General features: G+C 35.5%; 2 protein-coding genes across 2 annotated transcripts; both read left to right on the top strand.

The window, feature by feature from the left end:
- The first annotated feature begins 677 nt into the window (after window positions 1–677).
- On the top strand, window positions 678–4,773 carry LOC110937383 (3-oxoacyl-[acyl-carrier-protein] synthase I, chloroplastic). The gene is made up of 7 exons (XM_022179795.2): window positions 678–1,277; window positions 2,275–2,706; window positions 2,904–3,077; window positions 3,782–3,895; window positions 3,975–4,076; window positions 4,167–4,233; window positions 4,521–4,773. Exons 1-7 carry the CDS (start codon window positions 831–833, stop codon window positions 4,586–4,588), a joined length of 1,404 nt encoding a protein of 467 aa, XP_022035487.1. The 5' UTR covers window positions 678–830; the 3' UTR covers window positions 4,589–4,773.
- A 968-nt stretch (window positions 4,774–5,741) lies between these two features.
- On the top strand, window positions 5,742–10,264 carry LOC110937382 (DNA replication licensing factor MCM3). Its single transcript, XM_022179793.2, has 16 exons — window positions 5,742–5,902; window positions 5,986–6,095; window positions 6,210–6,418; window positions 6,887–7,017; window positions 7,105–7,343; window positions 7,432–7,668; window positions 7,755–7,909; window positions 7,987–8,195; window positions 8,275–8,440; window positions 8,526–8,716; window positions 8,797–8,856; window positions 8,934–9,023; window positions 9,229–9,368; window positions 9,634–9,708; window positions 9,829–9,970; window positions 10,069–10,264. Exons 1-16 carry the CDS (start codon window positions 5,837–5,839, stop codon window positions 10,120–10,122), a joined length of 2,274 nt encoding a protein of 757 aa, XP_022035485.1. The 5' UTR covers window positions 5,742–5,836; the 3' UTR covers window positions 10,123–10,264.
- Window positions 10,265–15,523: the final 5,259 nt, after the last annotated feature.

Here is a 15,523-nt window from a genome sequence, read left to right as displayed (position 1 = left end):
GTAATTTGATTTTTATAATATATATAATTTTCTTATAGTTTTATCATTTCAATATTACAATTGATTATTCTTATATTTACTTTTAACTTTAAACATATTTATTTAATTTTAACTTTTAATGATTTTCTTTTTTTAATATTACTGATTTTGTCTAAACAACATCAATACCGTACTGTATAACATCCGTATAGTTTTTTTTTATATATATCAACGTCAACATGTGTTTATTATTATATATGATTTGATAAAAGTTCTATTCGAATGACCGAACAAGTCATATATAGTTGATTTTTTTTACCACAAACCAAACATATACCTACCAAACAACATCGGTAACGGTACCGTATTCGCTTTAATAGATTTCTCCATGGCGGTATAAAATTCATCGAACACAAAGTTACATTCGCAATAAAGTATATTTTGGTATCGTAAGCTATATCGAATGTTTGTATGATACCTGTATCGTAACAGACCAATACCAACCAAACAACACCGGTACAACTATTCGTTTTTATGATTTCCAATCGATATAAAACACATATCGACTACCATGCCTAGTACTAGTATCATACTAATATCGTAATGAACCAAAAGAGTAGTGAATAAATCATTCACAACCCAAGTTTTCAATCACTCTCAAACCCTATATATACAACTTCAACATACTTAACTTACGTTGGCCAACCCTTGACAAAACATAGCATTTGGTAAGATCTGCCACTAAAACACACACCAGTGACAGTTGTATCTCTCTCTCTCTTATCTACCCCCTCCCCCTTCACAACACATCCATTCAACAATCAAATCAAATCTATTCAATTTCAAGCACCATGCAAGCTCAAGCTCTTCTTCAATCAACCCCACTTCGGGTCTCCCCACTCGACCCGATTCACAAACCCATCAATCTCAAACCACCCTCACTCTCTTCCACGCGCCGCCGCGCCGTTATCTCCGCCGTTTCCGCCGCCCCCAAGCGGGAAAAGGATCCGAAGAAACGGGTCGTCATTACGGGTATGGGTTTGGTGTCTGTTTTCGGGAATGATGTGGATACGTACTATGAGAAGCTGTTGGCTGGTGAGAGTGGAATCGGGTTGATTGACCGGTTCGATGCGTCCAAGTTTCCGACCCGGTTTGGTGGGCAGATTCGTGGGTTTAAAGCTGATGGGTATATTGATGGGAAGAATGACCGGAGACTTGATGATTGTTTGAGATATTGCATTGTTGCTGGTAAAAAGGCCCTTGAACATGCTGATCTTGCTGCTGATAATCGCTCCAAGGTTTTTTATTTTTTTAATTATTATTTTTAAATAATTATTTTTTTGGGATCTGGTTGATATTTAATAATTGGGTTTTAGGGTTTGTGTAAATTGGTTATTGTATAGGATAGTGATATCAGGATGAATGTGAAAGTGAAATTAGCTAAATATGTTAGGTTTTAGCAAATGATTATTTGATTGATTAGGTATGGTTTGGTGGAGTGAAAATAGATAAGGGATTTGAAGCATAAATGATACATTATGTGCCTTTGGTAAAAGAGTTTGTGATGCGTGTAGCCGTGTAATAAGGGTCATGTGCAAAGTGCAGTAGATTGTTTTGTTGGAAAGCAATGTTAAGTGCATGATGATGTTTATGTGAATTTTGATCAATTCTATTTGTTTATCGTTGTTTTGTATAAGCGTGCGGGGGCCTGATGTACGCATCCTTACCTTGCATTTCCAGAAGAGGCTGTTGTAAATGGCATGAATGTTACATGTGCGACTTTTTCAGACGGTTCTTCCCTTCGTCCCAAAATAGTTCCAAGTATTTTCATTTTTTAAAATTCTTCTCTTTTAGAAAAATGATTTAGAAGGTTTTGTGATTAGAAATACGTTTAGGCAATAGGCGACTTTAGTTTCAACTTGTTCGACCAAGTCCTTTAATATTTTATTTGTCTTACCCGTGACCCGAAGAGATAGAACATAACCTGATTCTACCCAGCCATAAGTAAATGGGTCAACATTGCCACATCTACTAAATTCCCTTTTTGCCATTATTATGATGCAATTACTTTGGGATAGAAGGACTGAAGGAGTACTTTATTTTACATCACGGTTGACGATTCATTGTACATATGCGTCTTTTCTATGACATGGTAGTAAATTTTGCAAGTTTTTTTTACAGGGCGTGAGCACGATTTTTGACGCTATACTAATTTTAGATCACTTTTCGAATTTTACAATCTCTACGATACAATTCACAGACTTCTTGATTTTGATATCCATATGATGTTTGCAGATTGACAAGGAGCGTGCCGGTGTGCTTGTTGGAACAGGAATGGGAGGTCTAACGGTATTTTCCGATGGAGTTCAGTCTCTAATAGAAAAAGGTTACAGAAAAATCACACCTTTCTTTATCCCATACGCAATAACAAACATGGCGTCTGCATTATTAGCTATTGATTTGGGCTTTATGGGCCCTAACTACTCAATTTCAACCGCTTGTGCTACCTCAAACTACTGCTTTCATGCTGCTGCAAATCACATCCGTAGAGGCGAAGCTGATATGATGATTGCTGGCGGTACGGAAGCTGCCATTATTCCAATCGGATTGGGTGGTTTTGTTGCGTGTAGAGCGTTGTCTCAGAGAAACGATGATCCGCAAACTGCTTCAAGGCCTTGGGACCAAGATAGAGACGGGTTCGTCATGGGTGAAGGTGCTGGTGTTTTGGTAAGTCTGTTGCCTGTTAATCAGTTAATGTAACGAGTCAAAACGGGGTTAATATGATATTATAAAATTTAGAAGGATATATTTATGAAAATTTGAACTTTTAGGAGGATGTATATGAAATTACGCTGCCCTAGTTAATGGCTACGAATAAATAAATCATATTTTTGAATAATTGAATGAACTCACATTATTTGCAGGTGATGGAGAGCTTGGAACATGCAATGAAAAGAGATGCACCCATACTTGCTGAATACTTAGGCGGTGCTATTAATTGTGATGCGTATCACATGACGGACCCGCGTTCAGATGGACTTGGTGTTTCTTCTTGTATTCAAAGCTGTCTAGATGATGCTGGCGTGTCAGCAGAGGAGGTATTTTTTATTTTCATTTCTAATGATTGTGAATTTATAACACTAAATGCATTTTAATTTTCAACTAGTAAATGTTGCATATTTGTTAGTGATCCATAATATACGTCTATGTTATGGTCCCTATTTTGATACTAATTATGATTGTTGGTAGTGTTTTTATTTTTTATTTTTTTTACTCTCCGTTGCTTTTGTCAATTTGTGTGATGCCCACTCAGTCTAGGAGTGCAAACGAGCAGAGTTCCTCACGAGCAACTCGGGCTCGGCTCGAAAAAAAGATCAAAGCGAGCCGAGCTTAAACGAGCTCGAGTCAGAGCTTCACTTCTTGAGCTCGAGCCGGCTCACAAGCCTAAACGAGCCCGTTAGTTATATAATTTTTAGTTGATATATTCAATAGTAATTACTATTTATAAAGTTATGAAAAAATAACTAAATTATATATAAAATAATAATTATAATTAATATCATTTAATTAATAAATAGTAAATGAGGCGAGCTCGGTCTTGAAAGTCTACCTACGAGCCGAGGTCGAGCTTTCATAAGTTAAACGATCTCGAGCTCGAGCCTAGACTAGCTCGGGCTCCGCTCAGCTCGTTTGCACCACTCACGTTTATAATAAGTGATTCAGTTTCAAAAACCATATTAAAGCCAGATAATATATCATTTGTAAATTATGAATTTATCACAGTGAACGTTTTGTTTCTTAGGTTAACTACATCAACGCACACGCAACTTCAACATTGGTTGGTGATCTAGCTGAAGTAAATGCGGTGAAGAAGGTATTCAAGAACACCGCAGGAATCAAAATGAATGCAACCAAGGTACCCCACTCCCCCTATATATATAACGATAATTAAAAATAATTAAATAAGAAGTGTTGCTGATTTGGTTATGTTTCAGTCGATGATAGGGCACTGTTTAGGTGCAGCTGGAGGTCTGGAAGCCATTGCTACAGTTAAAGCCATCCAAACAGGGTGGCTACATCCCTCCATAAATCAATTTGTATGCTCTTCATTTCTATTAGAAGGATATTTATTATTCATATTATTTTTCTATATTTATAAATCCTAACTTTTTTTTGTGTGCGTGTAGAACCCGGAGCCTGCAGTTGAATTCGACACTGTTGCTAATGTAAAACAGCAGCATGAAATTAACGTTGGTGAGTTTAATTGTTTTTATTTGTGAATCTTAAAGAGGTGGCAAAATGGGTGGGTCGTGTTATGTCTGGTTGCGACGCATTAAATATATTATAATTTTATTATTAAGATTCTAGTATATTTATTTTGAATAAAGAAACAGCCACTTTTGTTCTGTTTTAACCGATACATTTTTTTAAAGTTTTTGAATACATGTGAGATGCAACCCAAGTTAACAATCGAAGAATAAGTTGTAGTTTGTGTGGGAGGTTGAGTGATTAAGAAGATGTGTGTTGTTGGTAATGTGCAGGGATTTCAAATTCATTTGGTTTTGGTGGACACAACTCTGTTGTAGCATTCTCTGCTTTCAAGCCTTGATTTGATGGAAGGAAATGCTGCATCATGGGCGTATTTAGGCTTATGACACTGTTGTTTTAATGTTTGTTGGCCAATTTAGACATTTTAGAAGTGAGTTGAGTTCATTTTGTGATTTAGAGGATAGCAACCAATGCTCCAAAATCTTTCATATATTTTGTTTAATCACATCTTTTTTTTTTCTTATCCTTTATTATACCTATGTTATACAGGGAAGAGATCAATTTAGAACACCATATATTGCGATAACACCCAACACAAACACAAGTCATTCATTATTTTTTTCTTTCCGATCTTAAAAAGAATTAAAAATGAATGGCATAAATGTAAATGTTATTGTCTCTCTCTCATCCTTTATAAACTCTCAAAAAAATTTAAAATTTTTGGTTATTTCCATTTTCCAAAAATATATTAATAATTAAGTCACCTGTAAAAAGTAAAATGTCAATTTCGTCTCTAAGGTACTATTTTCATTCAAAAAGTTTGACATCTTGTTATTTTCATCCCTAAGGGCCAAATTTCGAGGGACAGAAATTGCAATAATTTGATTTCGAGGAACAAAAATTGCAAATTTACCTAACTTAAGGATGAAAATAACAATAAAACGCAAACTTAAAAAAACTCAAATGTACAAAAAAGTCTTTTAAAATGGAAAAGAAAAAATGGCTAAACCTCATAAACAATTTTAAGATTTAAGTCCTCGTAAAATTTGTTTCACCATGCTAATTTAAAATTCATTTGATTTTCCAAAGAGACGTAACACATTATCCAACACTTATACACTAAAAAAAATCTAAGTTAAACATCATATAAAATACTATCCAACACTTAAACACATTTAAAAAATCTAAGTTAAAAATGATATAAAATACCATCCAATGCTACCATTTTTTATATGTTCATCGACACTATCATTTTTTAAAACTAGATACATATATTTATTCCAACAATGACACATTAATCTTTATCCAATCTTCTAATTTCACTTTATAACTATTCAAAAATATCATTACATATTGTAAAACATGACCAAAGTTTAAGGCCCGTCTGTATAACTTAACTTTGGGCTTGGGCCTTTACTTCACTACATTTCCCGGGCCAGTTCTTTTTTACCACACGAAGCGGGAACACTTCCCGCGAAAACACTCCCGCCAAAACCCCAGCGAGACGATTTAGGGCAAAACCCCACCCCTCTTTCACTCTGCAACATCTTGGTCACTCGTAGATCGATCTTTCAATCTTGCAAACGAAATGGACATCACTGAAGAGATCAGAGCCACCAACAAGAAAGCCTTCACAGAGTTATTCGACTCAAACGTAACAAATCAATTCATTTCACTCTCATCTTCTCTATCTGCTTTCGTTCATGTTTGCTCACACTTTTTTTTTGTTGTTTTTAGTACGATACCTTAGATGAAGATATCCGCAACATGATCCACAACAAACGCCGTCGTTTAATCTTCCAGCTCACTCACCTCTTTCAACGCGGAGCTGAAGATCTCGCTCGAAGGTTTAATCACTTTTCACATTTTTACATTCAATTGACTTGATATGTTTATATGTTGTGTGTGAGGTTTGTTAATTTGTGAATTTTGTTTTTGATTTGTGTGTTAAACGAAATTAGGTTGTTGCAAAACCCTAGCGAGTATATACAGTCGTTAGCGGATTTCATAACGGAGAGAACACGGAGTATTGACCCCAAATACTTGAAGGAAGGGGAGCAAGTGTTGGTAGGGTTTGATGGACCGTTTGTGTCAAGGAAGGTTACTCCTAGAGATCTTCTTTCTGAGTTTATTGGTTCTATGGTCAAAGTTGAAGGGATTATTACTAAATGTAAGTTTTTTCCTCATTTCATTGCATATTATAAATGGTTAGCATTTGCAAGTACAAATGATTAGAATTAGATACTTGTGGAAACCTAAGTTTAGAGAATATCTGGTTAGATTTAAAAGAAAGTTGTTTTATGATTCTGCAAGTCAAAATGTTGTAACTTTTTTAATCTTACTAATGTTTGTGCAACCAGGAGGCTCACATCTGATATATGTTGTTTTAGTGAAATGTATTAGGAATTTAGGATATGAACATGGTTTATGCCTATTTAGTTTGGTAGTTTGGCTATTAAAATTACGATAAGTAATCTGTTTTTTTTACTTGCAGAGCTACAGTAAGGTTAGGTGTTTATGGTTGTTGGAAATGTGCTTTAGTATTTTTGAATTTTGATAAAACTATTGTTTGCTGTACTAGGGGATGATAGTGTAATTTTAAATTTTAACACATATGGCTTGCATTGTTTTTATTTAGGTTCTCTTGTAAGGCCAAAAGTTGTGAAAAGTGTTCATTATTGCCCTTCAACTAAGCAATTTACATCTCGTGAGTATCGAGATATTACTTCTACAATGGGTTTGCCAACAGGTTCCGTGTATCCAACCCGGGTAATATTACGTTATTCACAGTATGTCACATTTGACTATCGACATCGTAACTGAAGTTAAATGTCTCACTCATCATATTATCTGTAGGATGACAATGGCAATCTGTTAGTAACTGAGTATGGTCTTTGCAATTACAAAGATCATCAAACACTTTCAATGCAAGAAGTGCCTGAAAACTCTGCTCCTGGTCAACTTCCGAGAACTGTTGATGTCATCGCAGAAGATGATTTGGTTGACTCATGCAAACCTGGAGACCGTGTGGCAATTGTTGGAGTTTACAAAGCTATTCCTGGGAAAAGTCAAGGCAGTGTCAATGGAGTATTTAGGTTAACTTAAATACCTACACTTTATATTTTCTTTCACTTATACCATGGGCAATCTGGGTATTTTAACCAAATATATGATGATATGCAGGACTGTGCTTATAGCAAACAATGTTTCTCTACTGAACAAAGAGGCGAACGCTCCAGTTTATAGTTCCGAAGACTTGAAACACATTAAAAAGATAGCTGAGAGAGAAGATACATTTGACTTGCTGTCTAGATCACTGGCACCTTCAATCTATGGGCATTCATGGATTAAGAAAGCGGTTATTTTACTTATGCTTGGTGGGACAGAGAAGAATCTTAAAAACGGGACCCACTTAAGAGGGTATGGTGCCTTTTTTTGTTTTCACTTTACTTATTCATTAGTATGTTGAGCAAATGATCAAGGTGATTCTACCACGACATTTTCAGTGACATTAACATGATGATGGTTGGAGATCCTTCTGTTGCGAAGTCACAGCTTCTTAGAGCTATTATGAATATTGCTCCACTGGCAATTTCAACCACTGGTCGTGGTTCTTCTGGGGTTGGATTGACAGCTGCAGTTACTTCTGATCAAGAAACAGGTAAAATATTTTGATAAATTTGAGAAATCAGAATAAACATTTTTTCTGCTACTGACTATTTATGATATACTTTATAGGAGAAAGAAGGCTAGAAGCTGGTGCTATGGTTCTTGCTGACAGAGGTGTGATCTGTATTGATGAATTTGACAAAATGAATGATCAAGATCGTGTAGCAATACATGAGGTTATGGAGCAGCAGACTGTAACCATTGCAAAAGCTGGTATTCACGCATCATTAAATGCTAGATGCAGTGTGGTAGCAGCTGCTAATCCCATTTATGGAACAGTAAGTATCTTAATGACCTTTATCCATGTCTCATATGACAGCTCATAACTTTATGTTAACATTAACCGATCATCTGCAGTATGACCGTTCAATTACCCCAACAAAGAATATTGGGCTTCCTGATTCCTTGCTGTCACGTTTTGATTTGCTGTTCATTGTGTTGGACCAAATGGACCCTGAGATAGATCGAAGGATCTCTGATCATGTTTTGCGTATGCACCGTTTTCGATCTGCTACAGATGGAGGTAGGAGCATTTGTGTTTATTTTAATGGTTTTGATAATTTCGTTAGTTTTATATCACTTAGCGTCTAAGAAACATATTTTTACAGGTGATGAAGTATCAATGTATGGAAGGGAGGATGAATCTGATTTAGATACATCTATATTTGTTGAGTATAATCGAATGCTACATGGAAGAACAAGGGGTAGGAGACCTAACGCTGAAGCTCTGAAAATCAAGTTTCTTAAAAAGTATATTCATTACGCAAAACACAGGATTCAGCCAGATCTCACTGATGAGGTATATTCTTTCTTGATTCGGTATATGATTGTGCTTGTATTTATTGATGTCAGGTAATGATGATAAGTTTTCTTGTTCAGGCATCTGAGTACATTGCAACTGCATATGCAGAGCTCAGAAACAGTGGTGGTGGCACCAGGGTTAGTCTTAACAGTTAGTTATTTGTTTAATTAAGCTTAAGATGCTTTGGTTTGATAAGGGATTTTGATATTTGTAGACTGGAGGAACGCTTCCGATTACTGCCAGAACTCTGGAGACTATTATTCGACTATCTACAGCACATGCTAAACTTAAACTGAGTAAACAGGTACTTTTATCATAAACATGCTCATTTGATTTGTGTTTTATCTCAAACATAAACTACTGTATAGTATTGTTTTTGTAATCGTAATTAACACGTTCATTAGTTATTTAAAAGCAGATGCATATGTTGCCAAACCGGCCTGTTTTGAGCTATAGTAAAAAGTACCTAGTTTTGCTCGAACTCGTTTTGACTCGTTTTTTTGGTGTAGGTTTTAAAATCTGATGTAGAAGCTGCCTTGAGAGTTCTCAATTTTGCTATTTACCATCAAGAATTAACTGACATGGAAGAACGTGAGCATCAACAGGAAAAAGAGCTAGAAAGAAAGCGCAAAGCTACTACTCAAACAGGGTGAGTTTGATCATCACCAAATATTGAATTAATTTGCAATTATATTTTTATATATATATAGGGTGAGGTTAAAACGAGAACTCATATTTCTCACGAGAACTTAGTTGAAGAGAATTTTTTTAATGTTGTATTTCAATAATAATAGTAAATGATTTTGATTGTTTTTTTGTGAGTTCTCACAGTTCTTAAGATAACCCTCCCATGTATATATGTGTGTGTATGTATATATATAGTTAGATTTATTATGCTTTTTTGTTTCTTTCAGGGACGCAGCTGCAGCTGAACCTGAAGCAATGGACGTAGATGAACCTCCAGTGGCACCAACCATATCCGCTGAAAGGTGTGTGTTTCTTTTGCAACTCTAAAGTCATTTTTGTTTTATACACTCTTCATCATTACGAAGAACGATTAATGTATGATTTATTGTTATTTATCTAATGGATTTATTGATGATGTGTAGGATTGCTGCATTTAGGCTTGCATTTGAGCGGCATAGACATGATACCCGGTTTGAAAAAGTAACTATAGACGAGATTGAGCGGGTTGTTAACATCGGCGCAGCAGTACCTTACTTGAGGGCAGAGATTATGGTCCTCCTAGAGGTATATACATATACATTATAAATTTGGTTATTTTTTATGTTTATTTACAGCTTTACGTATTATGTGAAACTTAATACAATATCGGTAATTGTGTGCAGGACTGGAAAGAAGCAGTATATATCAACGGGGAGGATGTTTATGCCATATACTGAGTATTGCGTAGCATGGAGAGATGTTTTTATGGTATTTGATTCTTGACAGTGTTAGATGAATGTTTGTAACTTTTTAACTACCTTTTGTATGAATATTAAGTTTCCTATCCTATTTAGATAGTTGCTATTTATCCCCTTTAAATTTCACAACTAAACCATAGTTTTTGCTTGGTTAATAGTTTTCATAACTATTCGTTGAATGTTTGTTACAAAATGAATACAAACATGAAAATGATAAAAAGTCCATAACTTGAAATAGGAAATTAAGATGATAGAAATTAAAGCTTTAGAAGAGGTAAGCCACCAGAGACACAACAGCTGCAAGTAGAGCAGGTACTTGCAAGGCCATTCCAGCACTCTCCATTGATGGGGACGGTGCAGGTGCTGCCCCATACTCTTGAGCCATGGCTCCATAACTGGTAAGGACCATCATTGTAATGGCGAGAGTGGTGGCTAGCTTTACACTTTCCATATCGGCCAAGTGTGTATATAATTACTTGCAGGGAAAGATTGGTTTGTTTGTTTGGTAAGTAAGGGGTGTGGGTTTTATAGAAGTGGTTTAGTGGGGGATTAATAACAGCTAATCACATGGGTAATATTGTTGTTTTTAAAGCTAATAATTCAAGGCATAATCATTTGAGGGTAAGTGGCCGGCGTGAAGCCAAAATCTTATAATATCTGTCACTCCATTTGGCCATTGTCTTTTAGGCTGGCCAAATTTGTAATCCATCATTGAGAATATATTAGATTAATAAATAAATAAATGATGATCTGGAACAATATACTTTAATACATTACTCTGTCCCTGACCTGAGTTTGAACTTGAAAGAATGCACTTAATCGCTTATACTATCGTGTGACAACCAGAAATGACCAGGGGCTGGCTAGCCGCTAGAGCAAAACGATCATGGTACCAAGCGGACTTGATGAGCCTTACCAATTAAATTCTTAAATGCCCCGACTCGTATGTATTGAAAGAGCTTAAAAGAGGAAACATAATATACAATATTGGCGTTGAATGTTTTTTAGTGTTTATTATAATTCAGCAGGGATCTCCTAATATAATCGAGATGATACAAGATTTTGAATGCTAACTGTTGGCCCGGAATCATAAGTAACAAACTTGAACAAATCAATATTTAGAACTAAAAAGTTACTTCTCAAGCCATGGATGAGTTTTAATCATGGGCTAGTATGGGGTTTAATGAGTTTAATCAACTCAAGTGAGTTTTCAATATATCTCTTCTGTATGTATATGTATATATATGTTAGGAGTTGGCTACAAAGTGATTTTAAATAATAGACACGATGTTTAGATTCTTTTGCATGGTATTATATAAAAAACATCAAACGTAACAATTTAAAACACAATGAAATGTATTCTAGACATGAAATTTAAAACACCATAATAAAATAATCTAAAGACTCTTTTGCCACTTTAGTCCAAAACTTAAACCTTTTGAATCTGAGTCCCTCTGGTTTCAATTTTGTTGTCATTTTAATTCAAAATCAAAATCTGATCAAATTTTTCAGTTAACATCAAATTTTTTTTTGTCTTTTTCCTCCCTTTTAATGAATGACAAAAGAAATACAAGACTTCCACCACTTGATCTAAAATCAATGCAGCTCAGACTTTAATTTTAATACCGTTTTTTTAATTTTATTTGATACTTTCAATAATGTGAGTCATGTGTGGTTGACTGTTAGTCTCTATGAGGACATCATGCCATGTGAATGTTAGATGTTAAATTGGTTTGACCATAATTAAAAGTGTGATGGTTTGAATCGTTATTTTAGTTTTCCCTCTCTTTTAAATCTGAGTTTGTATTGTTTTTTTAGATGAAAAGATGAATCGTTTTAAAATTGGACACATAAATGTGTATTAAAAAAAAGCCTAGTTGAGTTGGTTTAAAATCGAAACATCCACCGAAACCAATAAACCAAACTGCGCTAGGACTTGGTTTCACAGTTTATACTTATTAGTCTATCAAAACAAATTTTGGCACGTATGACGTATTGGGTTGTCTTACTTACCCGTACTATTATAGGTATTTAAGTAAAAATATATTTGTTTTTTATTAGCCCACGACATGCCCCGCTTGTGGTGTGTACATATAATGTATATATGTGTGGGCGCTCGGGGGCAAAAGTGAAATGGTACTAACTTTAATGTTATTTTACTAACTTCGTGAAAATAACGTTAAAAGCGGCGGATGGTTAATCATGCATCATGTGGTGACGTTGATAGCTGAAAGACACGAGGGTACATGCACCAATCAGTCTCTGTCCCGATTGTTTGAGTGTTATGTGTCTTAGGTCCAATGCTTGATACAAAACTACAATCGAGTCGGGGGTCTCACTGGAAGCAGCCTCTCTATTCCTACGAGGTAGATGTAAGGCTGTCTACATCTACCCTCCTCAGACCCTACCTTAACTTTGTTATTGGTGGGATTTACTAAGTATTATGATGATGATGATTAGCCCACGACAGCTACATTAAAATGGCGTCGTTGCCGGAGAATTCGTGTACTTAGTGTTAGTGTTAGTGTTAGTTTAATTTAGTATTTACTTCTTGTTTTCTTAAAAATATATAAAAAAAACCGTGCTATGATTTGGTTTCACATTTTAGCCTTATTAGTCTATCAAAATTTTTTTTGGCACGTATGACGTATTGGGTTGGCTAGAAACTTGTATTACTATGTAACGATATAACATATAGTATTGATTTTTCTAGAGAAAATACAACAATTTCACACAAATAAGACAAATTATTGGGGTTATTATATTTATTAGCATCAACTCAACGTTAGAATATGATACAAAAACCAATCCATAAGCCAAGTTATTCATCCTGATTTAGGGAAAACATTGATTTGAAATGGTTAAAAACACGATAATGAAACCAAATTGATTACTGTTTTGTGAACACCCATATTAATTCAAGCAATAGCTCATTAGCTAATTCAAACCTTATATATATACGGAAGAGATTTATGCACAACACTAAATGTTGCGATAACCTGAAGAACAAAGCTAATTGTTCATTTTTTTCAATTTTTATAAAATAAGATGATAGAATTGCAATGTTTATTCTATCTTGAATATATGTATGTTTGTGTGTGTATGTATGTATTACACTTGAATTCAAATGTATAAGTGCATTATGTGATTCTCATAATTCTCAGGGTAATATTGGTTTTAAAAAGTTAATCTCTCATCATATATAGATGAAATGAAAACTCTTGCTCAATTTTGATTTAATTTTGAACTTAAACTAAAGCTAAACTATGCCTGAGATCAAATTAAAAAAAAAAAAAAAACAACTAATACACAAAAACCATAAAACCACAAGGCAAAGCAATCATTTTCATTTTTAGGCTTGATTACTTGCAATACTTCATATGTGATGAGACAAATGTTTAATCTAATATATAGACATATCGTATACTAATTCTAGATTAACCTTAGGCATGATCTATGTCAACCTACACACTGGACATTCCCTAACTATATGTTAACTATTGCGGAATGGCACCATCGAGTAATTCTCATTGACCACGCCAACGATGCATTTCCTAATTACACCACCTACCGTGAGATGGCACCATCGGGTAAGTAACGATAAACATTTGTCCAAATAAAACAAATATCAATAAAATAAGCACAATCAAACTTCATTCGTATATAAACGAGTGCGGTCATTCAAATGCTCAAATACAAGTTCATAACTCTAAAGTTGATTTGCTACTCGTTAACTTGGCATGTAATAAATACGAATCCGAAGCGTCACAATTCAGAAAAGTTCTAGTGGCGAATACAATCACAAAAGTTTAAAGCTGAACAAGTGACCAAATCGTCCTCCCGTGAGTTCGCCCTGAAAACAAAGAAATAATTACTAATAGTTGAATTATGGTCTATACGGTTCTGTCCATGAGCACAAGTTAATTCCATATTTTTTGTCTGGAGTTCCACGCTTAGCACCCATTAGCCTTCGTGTCTCTCGTCGTTGCCTTCCAGTCGACCAGCAAAAACCCACATCAAAAAGGAGTCCAATGGGCTGTCGCTTTTAGAAATTTAGTGGGCTTTTTTTCAGATCAGAACCCAAATTGTAAAAACTCGTGAATATTAATTTGAGTAATTTATGAGTTTATTAAAGTTCATTTGATTTTTAGGAAGTCAACCATAGTTTTCTAAATGTTCGATGTAAGAGTTTGGTATTTTATATTATATCAATTTTCTCTCTAGAGTTATCTATTTTATATTTTACGATTTCTCATAGTTCAGTTCTAAGAGTTATAACAAGATTTGTAGGCAAAACTGATTTTGAAATTAAAAACACAGTTCCTATAAGGGTGTACGGGGCGCAATCGGGGAGTGGTGCGGTGAACGATTTCCCCGATCGGGAACACCGCCGCCATCCCCGCGGGGTCCCGAATCGGGGTTCAATTTGGGTGTGGGGTTACCGCTTGAATTTGCACATTGATCGAGGAATATGACCGTTGAACGGTCGACTTTTTTATAAAAAAAAAAAATCACTTTTTTTAAACTAATATAAATACCCAACTCATTTTCACCCTTTTTTTTATACACAACCCATCTCATTCTCACCCTTTTTTTATACACAACCCATCTCATTCTCACCCTTTTTTTATACACAACCCATCTCATTCTCTATATTTTTTTAAACTCTCCAACCACAACCATTTCACTTTTTATTTTTTATACTCTCCAACCAAACCTCCTCCACTTTTTATTTTTTATACACCGAGCAATGGAGAACCGATCCCGCGAGGCCAAGAAAAAAACTAAGGGACGGGTCTCGAAACCGTCTCGAGATGGTTCGAGCGGTGCAAATGCTCAACCACAACCCCCTTTCGGATACACTTCACAACCCCCGTTTTTTTTCCAACAACCTCCACACCCCTCGTTTTACAACACCCAACAACCCAATTTCGGCTATTTTCAAAATTTGCTATCAATGGACGCTCCTCCTCAATCCCCCGCCTTCGACCCATATGCTTATCGTTCTCCACAAGTTCCTTCTACACGAGGAAATGTCGAACGTCCTCTACCTATTGACGAGGACGACGAGGACGATGAGGTAGTGCCCGAAACTCAAAATTTGGGCGACGACGACGAGGACGACGAATATAATGTGGACGAAGACGCGGGCAACGAAGAAGACGAGGCTCGAGAAAAAAAAGGGAAAACGGTGAGCGAAAAATGGACAAAAGAACAAGAAGAGGCGTTGGCGAAGGCGTGGGTACATTGTTCTACCAACAAAAAAAAGGGCAATCAACAAAGTCGCGAAAGTTTTTGGGGTAAAATTTTAGAGCACTTTAACAAAACTATCGGTGGAAGTAACCGGACCGTTCATCAAGTACGGTCTAAATAGAACCCG

The sequence above is a fragment of the Helianthus annuus genome, chromosome 4 (assembly GCF_002127325.2).
Source record: "Helianthus annuus cultivar XRQ/B chromosome 4, HanXRQr2.0-SUNRISE, whole genome shotgun sequence".
Lineage (NCBI taxonomy): Eukaryota > Viridiplantae > Streptophyta > Magnoliopsida > Asterales > Asteraceae > Helianthus > Helianthus annuus.
Note: the sequence above shows the minus strand (reverse complement) of the source record. Positions and strands in the feature narration are given on the sequence as shown.